The sequence below is a fragment of the Ochotona curzoniae genome, unplaced genomic scaffold (genome assembly GCF_017591425.1).
Source record: "Ochotona curzoniae isolate NIBS_2020 unplaced genomic scaffold, NIBS_Ocur_1.0 contig_4501, whole genome shotgun sequence".
NCBI classification, from domain to species: Eukaryota; Metazoa; Chordata; class Mammalia; order Lagomorpha; family Ochotonidae; genus Ochotona; species Ochotona curzoniae.
In genome coordinates, this window is record NW_024466307.1 from 6,110,013 (window position 1) to 6,124,948 (window position 14,936).

Below are 14,936 nucleotides of genomic sequence, written 5' to 3' on the forward strand. Positions count from 1 at the left end.
AGCAAGTTAGGCACCTGCTTGGGGTGTCTGCAGCTCACATTGGAGTCCCAGCTCCTTTGCCTCCATTGGCTTCCTGCTAATATCCGTTTTGGAAGGTAACGGACGCTAGCTCCATTACTCAGTCCCTGCCACCCACTCAGATGGGAGGCCAGACTGAGTGCCTGCCTCCCGGCTGTGGTTTGGTTCAGTGCTTGTTCTTCTGGGCACTGGGAGAGAGAATCGGTGGATGGCAGATCCCTGTCTAGTCCTTTGCTTTCCATGTTGATTAAAAATCAGTGACCCTGAAGGAAATATATAAAGGTGAGCCTCTTGATAAAACAAACAAACAAACAAACAAATAAACAAACAAACCCAGAAACAAGAAACAAAACCTAAAAAACTTTAACCTCTCCACGGCGGCTGAAGAAATCTCACCATGAAAGGACCTCCATCCCCAAGCCCCTACACCAGCGGCCACCCATCTGGCTTTCTGCACATTCTGAGCTGGAAACCGGGAAAGCTCCTTTGGGCTTATGAGAAGGCTGCTTTTAAGAAACATGAAAAATGTGAAGAGCAAAACATCAATTATCAAAAAAAATGCACCACGGACACTGGATCACTAAGAAAGCCAGTAACTTTACTGAATTGTCTGCAAAATACAAATTATACCTTATTTCCAGCAGGAGAAACTTGTGAAAATTTCCCACTTTGATTCACTACAGACAGCTGCATTAAGTCCCTTGAGATACACAGATGTGGTTTAACTTCGTTATAACATCTTGTCATCTCGTGGCGACAAAGTCCAGCTTATGCCGCTGTGAGCCGTTAGTTGAATATTTGTTGCAAATGCTTGTATGCCCTCATTGACAAGCTATTGTCATGACTGCCATTGAATGGAAACGAGTCCCCAGGAAAAGAAAAGGAAGATAAATGATATAGCCAATGATCGATAGAAGCAATCCAAGGCCTCTGCCTACGGTGACCCAAGACTTCCCTGGCACACTGCACTCAGCCCCAACTGAACTTGCCACTCAGCTGATTGCTCGGAATGACATTGAGGTATGACTCAATCTGAGGAACGAACAGGGAAGGCGAAAGTGCAACGCCGACCGGGCGAATGGCCGAAACGGACAAATTGAATGTGGAAGAGTATGTGGCTCGGATTGCTCCACATCTTTGGTTAAAACATTACGAAAAAGTGTTGATTACATCTGTGTCTGAGGCATGCTAACACACACAGCATCCCAGCCATCTCCCAGAGATCTGGAATGGCAGGGAATTAACGCCATGCAAGTGACAACCCCACCACAGATGGCACGGGTGAGGGCGGCTGCAATGATCCGTGCTCAGACAACAGCCTCTACTGAGGGTCCTAGTGGCTGCTGTTCCTTCTAAAAAAATTTTTTTTTTGAAATAAAGAAATAAATACAAAGCATTTACTTTGGAAACACAAACACAAGCAAAAAAGGGGTAAACAAAAGCTACCTAATTCTCAAGATGGGTGCGTAAAAAAAAAATGCATGTGTGTACGAGGGCAAACATTCTTTGAAAAAGTGTGTTGGAGTCTCTTATCCTTTAGTTAAGCATTCAATGATCTGAGGATGACAGGTATTTTCATATTCATCATTACAAAATGCTAAATTCCACTTTTGGGAAAAAAAATAAATCATCTTACTAAAAACACAATTTTAAAAAAGGTTGAAATGAACAGCGTCCAGGCACCAACACGTACAATATACAGGCTGTGTAACTGATGTGATCTGTATCACTGTTACTAGTACCAAATCCTTGAGAACAGGATTAGATGGAACAGACTTGGAGCTGTGTAAGTGCCACGCAGAGGTCTTTCCCTTGCAATGGAGAATGTTGCCTACAACATTACTTGGATTATGCAAAATAGCACGCCCACAGGGCTCCGCCCTGACCGCCTGAATACAAAGGATTTGTTGCTATTAAAAAACCGGGTTAACTTTGCAGATACAATTAGTGGTGAGTTCCAGGTAAGGTATAAGGGTAAAGATAGACAGCAATTGTTTACAGAAAGTGACTGTTCACAAGCAAAATTGTGCTTCTTCTCATTAAATCATCTTTAAAAAAATGCTCCCGTTATCACTCCACTATCTTGCCACCTCTAACTACGAGACCAGGCATTGGGAACAAGAGATGTCCGGTATCCATTTTTAAGCGATTCTGTTCTTTTCATGTTCTTATAAAACTATTGTCAGAACTGCTATAAATAGCCAAGGCTTTGCTGGTACTTTCGCTTGCTTTATCCTCAGCATCAGAAATTCACCTTTTCTTGGTTGCTGAGGCAAATTGCAGGTACAAAAAAATTAATATGGCTATTTCTTCAGATTTTTGTAGCATGACCCTTCCCACCCACTGGTACAATTTTACCGATAAAGGAAAAAAAATATGCTTTCCAATGACAAAGAACATTTGTGACATGTTTGCATATTTTATACACATCAAGTGATAAGGATGGACTGACAGAAAGATGACACCTAGTCTGTGGTGAGGAAAATGATTTTCTTCTTTCTCCCCCCGCCCCTGCGTGTGTGTGCGAGAGAGTGTATTTTCAGGGATGGTTTTAATGCTTTTCCTCTGCATAAATGGTGCTATTTCATGTTCCATGGATACCTTGAGAGTGGGATATATAACAAATGGTTGATAGATTCTTTTTTTTTTTCCTTTTTTTTTTTTTAAGCATATAAAACATCAGTTAGTACAAGGCAGGCTAGCATCCCATATGGATACAACCTAAGGTGCACTGTGGTCTAATTGTGGATTTCCGATCAAGTTAAGAAAAATATAGCCTAGTTAATAAGGTCTCGGCTTCTGCCACCCAGCGGCAGCCGGTTACAACGAGACATGCATAGCAGCTATGCAAGTGAAAGGAAACACAGACGGCTAAGAAATGGCCTGCACGCGACAGAGCTGTGCTGAGAGATCTCTTTGTATCTTTGCTGTGTATGTTAATACTCGTGTTTGGAGATGAATCGACAGATCTTCACATTCCAAGAGAAGAAAAATCATTCCTGGACTAAAATAGCTTCTAAACAATACATTAACTTAAATTTTCTCTTTATGGCACTCACTTTTTAAAGGGCCTGAAGATGATTCCCTTATAGACGAGAACTAGACAAGAGTTATATCGCCTTGGAAAATTAAAAAAAAAAGGGACATAGAGAGGTTCTTTAATGGGATTTCTTGAAATGGCTATTAAATCTCTTTATTGAAGAAAAAATGACATACATGCTTATGCAGAAGTGACATGTGGGGGTCCTGACACATCGACATTGTTCCAAACATTCCTAGATTGCTGACAAGATTGTCAAGGGTCAGTTAAAATAATTAAAACTGGATGACGAAGCAACTAGCCCTCCCTATCCCTGCTTCTTTCTTGTCTAGCACCCAGGCTTTCCCATCCGTCTTTTGTGGGAATCTGGTCTTCATTGAATACTCTCTACCACCTGCTTGTGGGGCCGTGTCTGCAGGACAAGAACCCCGGGCTGGCTTCTCTATTCTGGGCATATTTCTAAAGAGCATGTCAAAAATTCTAGGCTGAAAACCAACCACAAGACTTTGGAAATGGGCAAGTTAGGGTGTGCACTTACTGGATTCCAAGAGGCATGGTGAAATGATGAGGTCAGAAAAGGGCCCTGCATTTGGTAAAAATGCAAAACACAAGACAAAAGTTGCATGAAAGAAACCAAATAGTATATGCAATGGATGTCCGGTGACCCAACGGATGGCTAAGGTATTCGAAACAACTTAGGGTGTTGCGATGTGGTATGTTCTAACCCCACAGGTTATCCTTTTATTGACAGCTGACCTTGAACTTATAAAATGTATGCAGAGTAAAAGAAAGCAGAAAGAAAATAGTTACTCAAATGTGCAACCGCACAGATATACTCCCCTCCCTGCTATTAAGATAACAAAACTTCTGCTATGACCATAATATTATATATATTAGAAAGCTATACACAAGCATGTTAATTTCACAGATTTTTTTTTAAAAGATTCTTAATATTTTATATAATTAGAAATACACATTTCAAAAACAAAACTTCTACAAAGAGAAAACAGTAATCTTGGTTAGCAAAGCATGAGTTCTTCATGGCTTAGGGCGGTGCTTTCTATACAAAAAGTCCTTTTTGGTTTTTTTACAGGACTGTTTTAAAATATTAGCGAAGCTATCGAGGGGGCAAAAACACATTTTGGCTTAAGTAAACTACAAAAAGCCACAAATGCTTTGCAAACTCTGTCTTACCTTTTATATGAAAATAAGCAAAATGTAATGTACATATTTTTATATTTTTATTTAATAAGAGATGCAGACCCAGATTTCTTTATTTAATTAAATACGTCAGCCCTCAAACTCCACATGTTTTGTATGTTTTTTGGTTGTTTTTTGCTTTTTTTTTTTTGTAAGATAGGTATGGTCCTCTTTTAATGGTCTTTGATCCTTTTCAATGAGTGCCATACTGCAGGTTTGCGAGCACGCTCGAATGTTGGGTGACCAGGCATATTCCTAATTTTTACGAATGGCCACCCACAGCTGGGTCTGTCCAAACTTTTATACATTTTATTTAATTTTTTTTTCTATATGTTGCATACAGCTGCTCTCTTTTTCAGTAAAGATCTGCCGCTTTTGGCAAATGTTTCCTTTTGTCTATTTACATGTAAATAACGTTGAACCTGCAACATGACACTATCTATTGTAACATACATTTTGCAAAGGAGCACAACAGTGAAAAGAAGTTAGCCTTAAAATCTATTTTGTACAAGTGTTTTGTTGTACAACTCAAGTGCTAAGCTTATCTCAGCATTTCTGTTTATCTTTATACTGTATCACTGAGGCAATTTAAAAGTACTTTTACAAAACAGAGTACCTGACTTTTTTTTTTTTCCACACACGGCACATATAATGCATATCGACCCCCCCTCCCCATTAAGGTATAGCACACACACACACTGCAAGAAAAAAAAAAAAACTAGTAAGTAATATGTGATCATGTCGCCCATCCTTCAGAGAGTCGCATGCGTTTGACCGAGGGACTTTCTCTTTCGTCCGGCGAAGGTCTGGTGAGTCCAATGGGGGAGTGGAATTCGTTGCGATGATCCTCTCGGTCGCTGCCATCGTACGAGCTGCTGCAGCTGCTCAAGCTGTCAACAGGAGACCTCCCCGCGTCGTGGCGCGTGTGTGGTGGGTATCTCGAAGGGGTGGTGGTACGGTCTCTAGGAGGAGAAACAGGTTCTGACTTGATGTTGAGGCTTTGAGTAGAAGGCAGGGAGAGATTTGAACTCTGAGATAAATGAGTGCTAGTGCAAGCTCTGTAGGAGGAAAGGAAACCCAGTTACAGACGGAGGAGGCCTGGAGGCCCCAGGAACTCACAATTACATCACACATCAGCTTCAAGACTCGCAGAGACACCGGAGCATGCCTAGGCTGCCTATGGTGGGCTTGGGGGTGCTCAGGAGCGTTGCTTGCTTAGGGCCACTGAGGCCACCACGCTGCGCCTGGCCCAGGTGCTCAGGAGGCTCCCGCCATACACGGGGCACTCTTTCAGAGAAGTTTCTGACAGGAGGCAGCTGTGGTGTTTCTACCCTAGACAAGTTCCCAGAGGGAAGGCCCTAAGCTGTCAGACACACCTCTGGGCCTTTGAACTGGATCTTCTTGGTGGACTAACAATGCCTGAATGAACCCAGTGGGTTGAGATACGTGCTTCCTTCCAATGGGCTGAGTGCGTACAAGAGGAGTTGCAAAGGTTTTTGAGAGTCGAAGAGAGTTCAAGTTTCAAATGCAACAGAACCCATGGAGGGCTACACAGTCACCCACATCTGAGGGTTGGCTTGGTGGGGGAGAAGAAAGGGAACCTGGGAGAGGGAGCTCCAAATCTTTGGAGAAAGCGTTGATCGTAAAGACTTAACACTATTTAGCCTTTCCATTCTACTACAGGCCGCAAGACAACTGGACTTTCAGGGCATTCATTTCTCCTCTCATCACCTACCCTGGGTTGATGCATTCATGCTGCGAGGACAAGGGCACAGTGTAGGCAGTCGTGGCCATTGCTATATCCTATAACCCTCACTCCTCATTTCTGCCCTGGGAACATCATTACTCCATAATGGAAGAGGGAGAGTGGTGGCACGGAGCCCTGCTGTGAATAAGTACTCTGACCAGGATAGAGCCACCTGCCACTGCCCTAGCATCCTGCCTGCACAGACAGCCACGGCCACAGCCAGCATCTCTTGACCACACTGCCAGGTCCAGGAGCCTTTTTGGTTCAAAGAATCTCCATCAGGAATGAACCCTACCGGACACACCCATTTTCAACAAAGGTTTTCAACAAAGGTGACCAAGCCTGTCTCCGAACGAGCACAATTAGGCTGCTCCTCATGGAGCAGCGAGGGAACAGACGTGTGCTTTTGAGAACAAAGTGGGGGTGACGTGGGCTGGGATTTTTGGAGATGCACAAGAGGGACTGAAGGTTGACTACGGGGCTATAAAATGTGGCAGAAATGAGTTAATCTGTGCGTGATGTTTTATACAAAAGCACCACCTACTGGCAAAGCCTTGCTTTCCTTCCCTTATTAACAGACGAGCTAGTGCACAGAATATTCTAGAGAGTCACTTCTCTACCAAGCTTTTCTTTGGCTCTTTATGATCTGATGCAATCAAAGAATCCTTATTGTTTTATATCAAAGGTCTCATGATGAGTGAATATAATTTTCAATCACCTGTTTATGCGTGGAGCTATTATTTATTTGTAGCTTATTATTTCACAGTCTCTATTAGTCTGCTAGTTTTCTGAGAGTTTTAATTAAATAATCTTTAAATCAAGGAGATATTAAAATGAGCAGTGAGGGAAGGAACACCTGTATTTCAAAAGGACTCAGGACGGTGGACTATTTTATCTTGGTTCAAAGTTACTTAATGATTCATTTTGATGTTTAAGGAAATCATCTTTTGATTTCTGAAAGAAATAATTTTCCTCGCTCTGGGTAAGAAAGATTATTTCACTAAAATTTAATTAAATGCTTTGACTAGGAATCACACCACTGTTTAATAATGAATGTCAATTAGGAGCCTGAAAATAAAGTGGCATATCAATAAATACTGTTATGTGCCCTTTGACATTTAGATCAAGTCTTCCCAGGCAGAATGATACGGGAAAAATTAGAAAAAATTAATAAGTTGGGCTAGTATAAGCAACTGATCTAAATACATTAACCAAAAATAATATCCAAACGCTGCTTCTTCCAGTTAGATTTTGGAAGCTCTGTCATCCACTTATCGCTGCATCTTTCTGTGTTAACTGCCTGGCGTGTGTGTTTCTGCACATCTTCCCCACAAAAGATGTAACAATGACTGCCAGATCTTTCCTCTACGGAGACCACCCTGCGTCTCTGCTGCTGGCACTTCCTTTGAGACGGAAAGCAGTCATGAAGTATTACGAGTAAATCGGGACTACGTCCCCAGTAATGAAATCTAAGGGATCCCTTAGGATTTGTGTCCTTAGACTCCGAGGTGGGACACAAAAGAAAACGACTCGTCTCTTATCAAAGAAGTGTTTTCTTGAAAAGAAAAAAAACAACAGCATCATAATCACTCAACTACATATGTGCTAGACCTGAATACAAGCATGTTGGTCTATTTGCTTTTGAGACAAAATGACAGACACAGATAATTATAGAAGCAGGTCGTGGTGAAATAGCTCCCCCGTGTGGGCGAGTGATAAAGAGGTAGGTGGAGAGACAGAAGCATGATAAGCAGAAAGGCCAGAGGCAGTCCTTCCTAGGTGTACATGGTGCCTGTGCTTTCCCATCATTGTTCAGAACGAAAAGTGGCTAGAGAGATTTATCTGCGTTTCTCACTGCCTTCACCTGAAAGTTAAGACTATCAAAGGCATTTAACCTGAGCTTTCAAAACTCTTCTCTATGTAATCTCTCCTGGGCACGCACATCAACACGTGTGAGGCATGCAAATGCTGTCAGGACACTCTTTTTAGGACGGTGACTGAGAAAAATGTCTAAAACTTGTACTCAAGTATCAGTATTCAAACGACACCTTAATTCTACTTGGCAGCTTTCTCTGCCAGTCACACTTCTCTCTACACGCAATCTCGGTCAGATAAAGTCAGACACCACACAGTTTCAAAAAATGAAAGAGCTGGAGGACATTGTGTTGAATGAAACAAGCCAGACACAGGGAGACAAATGCAACATCTCCCTTGTATGTGAGAGCTAAACAAAATATAAAAAATTACCTGTGTTTGGCAGCTTTGCTGCAAATACCTTTTATTTTTTTGTCAATGGTTGGTTTTAAATATTTGACAAACGGATAGCAATTATGCACTACTCTAGCATTACTGATTTTGTGACTATTTAAAATTTGACTTTCTATGAGTGAAGCCGAGCAACTTTTCATCTAACTGTGGTTTTCAGCACTTGCCATCTTTCTGCTGGATTACAGTCTTGTTTTTTGTTTGTTTACTGAACTCTTTCTTTAGCTGAGCCCTTAAATCTCGGATTATAATGTGAGCCAAAAATATGTTATCTCAGATAATAAAATAAAGGACAGCTTTGAAAATTTAAAACTTAAAAGGACAAAAAATATGAATACTTCATCTGTACTTTTGCAATTCTGAAAACTGCGGTCACTATCTTGGGCTGCTGGGAGTACCTACTCCAGGGAGTTGGTCACAGTCCATGATGTGGGCTGGAGGTTGGAGCCATCTAAGCAAATGTACCCACAACACAACTCTGTGTGATCATTCAGGCCTGGAGAAGCTGCCAGGAACTAAAGTAGCTCATGCATGTATTTTACAGAAATATTATGAATTGGGATTTTTGGGAGAAGAATTTCATGGTGTGAACATGGGGTATCCATTGGAAAGAATCTTCTTGCAAAAAGGTATGGTGTGTGTGTGTGTGTGTGTGTGTGTGTGTGCGTGTGTGTGCGGCTTCCCTTGCTGAGGACATCCTGGAGTCCTGCTGGGAGGCGTGATGTCATGTGCTGTGTGTGTGCGTGTGTCCATGACACAGGGAGACAGAGGGTGTCAGTAAGACTGACTGGGCCATTCTGCTGATCCGAGGGACTAGGAAGTGATCGGTTGTCACTCAAGTGGACAGAGAAACTTCGGAGCCCAAGAAACCCAAGGCTGCAAGCTTGGCTGTCGCTGTTTGGTCTCCCTCTACTAGGACTGTGTGTGCAGTCTCATCTATGTAGATCTCTGCTAAGGGCACCAGGGAACAAGGTTCTCTGCACAGCGCAGAAGAAAATGTGAAATGGTTCTCCAGTTAAGGCATACACACACACACACGTTTGTAGGTGAGAAAGCACATTGTCAAGTGTCATATAAAAAAAAGTCACATTCAAAGAGCCTGATTTTTTTTTGACACCGGTAATTTCTAGGGCAATCTAACCCTACAAAGGATGGATTCTGCACCCAATGAGAAGTAGAGTGACTTTTGTTTCTGATGAGAAGTAGGCACAGCGATTTACCGCTATGCACAGCAGTGTGATGCCACCCACCCACGTTGGTGATTGTGTTCTTAGGTCTGCTTGAGAGTGAACATTCCAGAGAAAGCTTACACGTCTCAGGAAGAGTCACTCTGATGCTGATAAATACCTGATGCATTGATCCTTCAAGCGAGTGTGGGAGCACCTCACCAATGTGTCTCAATGATTGTCCTAAACGAACAGGGGGCACACGGAGCAAGAATGACTGCAAGACGCCACGGGATCACTCATCTCCGTGAAAGTAGGAGAGGCAGACGAGGAATGTGCTATCGGTCAGGGACTGCTATTCCAATTCATCTTTGTCTCCCTGTCTCCTTAGAAGTGTGGGTGTTAAAATAGTTCATTAATAAAACAAATGGTTCAGCAGAAAAGCCAAAGTGAGTTCAGTGTGTAGAATGTTTCTCTAGAAACTTAACTGGAAATATTATATGATCTCTTCATATTCCCTCTTGAAGACTATATGCAGTTTAACTTAAAGTTCAACTCAGGTCCCTCACTTAGTTCACATTTTAATTATTATTATTATTATTTTTTAAGAACTAAGGATTGTTTTGTAAGAAATATTGTGAAGTACTGTTTCAATGACATGAGTTGTTTCTATGATAAAGGCCTATCTCAGAACTGCCACAAGGGGGCAGAAAGACACATTGTCTGTCTTCAGCAAATAGAAACAATTTTTATAACCCAATTTATAGTATTGCTTGTACTAATCAGCCACATCTTCAGAGATTACTTTCATATGGTAACTATAAATACACAAATGTTCCTGGAGTGCTTATAATCTATCAATGCATGAGCTTTGTAGTCTGTGCAAGTGAGAGACTCTCCAGTGTCTTAAAACGCTCAAAGCAACTTCTCTACATATCCACGTCCCATGTGAACTGGGCAAAAATTCAGATGACAGCTCTGCCTTTTACAAAAGAGGAAGCAAAATGTGGCCTAAACACACAGGAATTCACCTCAACATCACAGAGACCCCCCGTTCTTGCAAAGAACAAGGAATGTAGTCACTTCAAAGGGACTGCTGACAGTCATTTCCAGGTTTCCATGAAGCTGAATCTTCTGACCCACGGGCTATGAAAGCATGCACTCAGAGATGGCCATGGTCACGTAAAGATGCATTTGAAAGTGACGTCACAGAAGAGATAATGCTGCTTACCCCAACTGGCTGAGGGCGGACGGTGGCATGCTATGTAGATGCTGCTGTTGCCAGCCGGTGACTGAGCCGAGGTGGAGAGCGCTGGCGGTGTTAAACCCAGACAGAGATGACAGGTCTGCACTGCTCAGAGAATACTCTAGAACAAACAAGAGGACAAGAAGGGGGCATCTGAGACACGCAATTATTAAGCAGTCAACAGCACATACATGTCGGTTTCAACAGTGCTCTACTGGCATTTATGGTTAGCAATCATTGTTTCAAAAAATTTATGCAGGAGAATGGGGTTAAAGCAACAGGAATATGTCATATATCAGGGTAGGTATTTCATGAGAGCTTCAAGTCATACAGCCTATGATTCCATAATATCACACACATATCTAGAAGGAACGGAATATATGTGTTTCACAATTGAGGAGCATGTTTTCAACAATCCTGCAAAAGTGAGCTTTCTTGTATATTAAAGAAATAACAGCTCTGGTTTGGTGTTTGTTTTTGTTTTTGCCACCATTCTAGTCTGAGGTTGGGTAAACCAAACTTTGTGTCACTTGAGACAGGGAAAGGTCGGTTTTCACTTCATCTTCATGAAGAATAGGACATGTATAGTACCCAGGAATCCACAGCTATCAAATCCCAGTTATCTCATAGAATAACAGATAATGCTTTTTTTTTCCATCTTATCTTTTTAAAATAAAAGGTATGCCATGCACTGTTTGCACATGGCCAAGGCACTCACCGGTACCATAGGTTGTAGAAATGGCTGATGGGTATCCTCCCATTCCTTGTCCTGGTAAAGTAGGGGTTGCCACGGAAACCACCGGGGTAGCCAACGACTGAGCCGACTGGGAGTTATTTATCCTCTGATTCTTTTAAAGTAAATAAAAAGACATTATTGATGGACTTTCTTGAGAACGTTAAAAACGTGAGATTTCAGCATGAGTTTTGCTCTTAGATATAACTTGGTACAAAGCTCATGAAATTAATCATTTAACATGTGTCTCTATGAACTCTGCCAACCCTATCATTTACAACCTTTCAAGAGACCAGTTGTTGCCATGGTAACCCATTACATCAGTATCTCCTAGGCAACTGAACTAGTTACAAGTACCACTGCTTTATTATGGGTAAAAACAGACTATGTGGAAAACTGATGAAATATGTACACTGTACTTTCATTGTTTCAGTTTTTATTCAAATGTAAATTAAAAGAAACACGAAAGCTCACTATGATGGTTTTTACATTCACTTCTGTGTACAGCAGAGCCATGGGCAGGGCACATGTGAAGGTATGCCCAGCAGGTGGTGCTCTGACCACTTCTTCAGGTCCCTTGGAAACTTCCCTCCAAGGAAGGCCTGGCTGCCAAGGTGCGTTTAACTCCTTGCAGCAAAGCAACTCCACAGCCACCCAAACTTAAAGTCATGACACTTTCATTCTTGGAAAAATAAATACCTTGGTTATATGCAACCAAAGCCACTTTGTGTGTGTGTGTTTGTGTGCCTCTGAATTTTAACTGTAAATTAAGTCCGCAGTTATGGGAAAGACGGTCTTCAGCTGCAGAGGTTGGGACTGAAATAATAAACAATCTGGCATTCTTTTCACCTGTGAGTGCCGCTAGAGATCAATGCCATTTAGATACTGTCTGCAGTCACAGGCTCTGGTCACACGCAGCTACCACCTCCCCGAAGGCAGCCGTGGGCCTTTTTTTGTCTCAGACCCTCCCAGAGAGAAGCCCTCTCCCCACTCACCAAGAGCAAGTCGACATCCTCAGACTGAGAGCGTGGGGAAGGAGTTGGAGTGATTAGTGCCGGTAAATATTTATAAAGGGGCAAAATCTTTCCAACAAAAGGAAAAGCAGCGTCTGATAGACACAACAGTTTAAACAGTTTTGAAAGCCAGACTCTGCAGATAACTCCCTACAAAGGCATTCTTTGTTCCCCTTAATGAGGTGTTTGCCTTAAATGTGAAGACCATCCATCCCATTTTCAGAACAGGTCAGTGTCTCCATGCTCATTATTTCATCACTCCACGTAAGATGGGTCTGTGCTTGGGAAGCCCACGTGCTGAAGGAGGGACCCCCACCTGGCTGCCAGGGGAAGCCCCGACCAACCAGTGACCCACTCCAGGCAGCATCCGTGGGAAGGCATTAGGGCAAGCAACAGGGCATCAGCCGATGGGGACACTTGGGCACACATGGCTCATACTGCCTGACTGGTGCCCTAGGGGAGGCTTAATTGATTGGATCCAGCCTTTCCCAGAGGGGATGCTGCGTGTTCCGTGATTTTTTTGGGGGGCGGGGTAGGTCACTTTTAAATTTCATCTGCACTGGACCTTAATAAACTAATCAACGTGTGGGGCTGTGTGACCCTGAAGCTTGTCACAGAGCACAGAAAGAGAAGAAAGAAGAAGAAGAAAAGGAGACATGTTTGCAGAACAATCTAAATTGGTCTACTGAATCTTGATTTTAAACCTCTTCCCTCTTAAGCAAAGTTCATGTGGAAAACACATAAGTCAATCTCGTTGTTGTTGGATTCCGTATTATTCTCATCTGAGGGTTGCAGACGTGAATGAAGGACAAGGATGGGGCTGGGGAGATTCTATGTATTTCATTATATGTTTCTTATCTATTTTTTTCTTACAAGTGCAACACTGTTGTTCTGATATAAAATAAAAATCTCTGTTCTGAAAATAGCATTTTTGGCATCGTCGGCTTTTGAGAGAGTACCTCTGTCATGAAGTGACCTACGTGAGAGACAATTGAGGCAGGTGCAGGCACACCAGGCATTAGCCATCGCTGTGCTGCAGGAAGGGATACGCCAATCAACAGCTGAACATTCACTTAGAAATATGGACAGCCACATCCCTCCCTGTCAGCACCTTGAGAACACAAATAGCTCCACACTGTAAAAATACTATGTTATGAAATACCCCATCCAGTTTTACTCTGGAACTCATGGGCCAATAGGAACATGTGACTTTGTTCTAGCTGAATGAGAAGCCTTAAAAAGAAACATTTTCCTTTTAAGAAACCCAGTTCCTTCCCAGAACCCCAGTGTTACGCAGAGTTTGACTGGATGCTGGCCCTTATTTACTCATAAAAGGGTAATGCAAATTAGTTACCAGAAATAATAGTTACACCCAAACAGGGCTGCACCAATAGTACTGATGGGTCAATCAATGTTGGGAGCAGAGGGAGAACTTAAGTCATTTATGAAATTAGACCTATCCCCAAACAGCAAATATAAACACCACAGTCTCAACATCTACTAAATAAAAGTATGTTGGCATTACCACTGATGGCATTGCACTCTTGCTGCCCGGTGGAATAAGAACTCGGAGATCAGGTTTACGATTATTCATTCCTAGATTCATGGGGGGAGGCGATTTCGCTTGCATATTCTTGTTCAAGTTCCCAGGTGAGACCAGCAGACCTGGTGAGTTTCGGGGATTGCCGTATCCATTCCCTGTGAACACAAAGCAACACTCAGCGGTGCCTCCAGAGAAGCCACACCACACAGGAGCCCTGACAGCCGAGCCTAACAAGGAGAACCACAGGCCACGCACATGGCTGCACCACAGGATGCAGGGCTTCTCCCAGGCTGCCAGTCCTTTGGTATTCTCCCAAAGGAAGATGAAAAACTCCTGATGGGAACACAGCTAGTGTATATTCACTTGCTCACAAGTCAGCACCCATTTATTTCTCATATTAAAGAATTTCAGGAAGAAATTCAGACAGTTGTACAGGGTCTAAGAAAAGCAACAGAATTGGTTTGCACTTTAACTAGCTTGGCAGAGGCCTGGCTGGGGTGACTCATTCTTTCAGTTCAATGGTTTGGGTTTTATTTTGTGTGTCTATGTGTCCTTAAATGAAGAAAGGTTATACCGTAGGCCTATAATTTCTAGGACTTGCAGGAGAAGGGGAAGCCACTTACAGAGTCCACCACCAGTTCCCCTTTTCTCTAAGGGACTTCTCCCTAAAGTTTTCTCCTACTTACACGCATCCAGTGCAGTGTGCAAACCTGGAGAGCCTGGTTCGCAGGCCCTCTCAGGACTTCCCAGACCCAGACTCCTTCTCGGAACCATATGAGCTGACAGTACCTTGGTCCAGGTGCTGATGGACCAAACACTGCAGAAAACCATCCAGTAGGAAGACTGAGAGGATCTCCCTAAGTTTCTGCCTTAGTCTCATCCTTTTGTATCTTCTCCTCCTATCCATGGGTAGAGCTATGGATATTGATTAGAAATTCAACCTGAATTCACAAAGCCCTCTGCCT

At 42.7% G+C, this 14,936-nt stretch overlaps 1 protein-coding gene across 9 annotated transcripts in view; it reads right to left on the bottom strand.

Moving 5' to 3' along the window:
- Positions 1–595: 595 nt before the first annotated feature.
- MEF2C (myocyte enhancer factor 2C) overlaps positions 596–14,936 on the bottom strand; it is a 146,823-nt gene continuing 132,482 nt past the window's right edge. For 3 of the 9 annotated variants that reach the window (XM_040986026.1, XM_040986022.1, XM_040986021.1), the window contains 5 exons: positions 13,954–14,126; positions 12,411–12,434; positions 11,401–11,530; positions 10,668–10,803; positions 596–5,316 (listed from right to left, as the gene is read on the bottom strand). In XM_040986026.1, coding sequence (XP_040841960.1) covers positions 4,995–5,316; positions 10,668–10,803; positions 11,401–11,530; positions 12,411–12,434; positions 13,954–14,126 — 785 coding nt within the window. In that variant the 3' untranslated portion in view covers positions 596–4,994. The remainder of the gene's footprint in view (positions 5,317–10,667; positions 10,804–11,400; positions 11,531–12,410; positions 12,435–13,953; positions 14,127–14,936) is intronic. The other 6 variants (XM_040986027.1, XM_040986025.1, XM_040986023.1 and 3 more) reach the window with 3 other exon arrangements.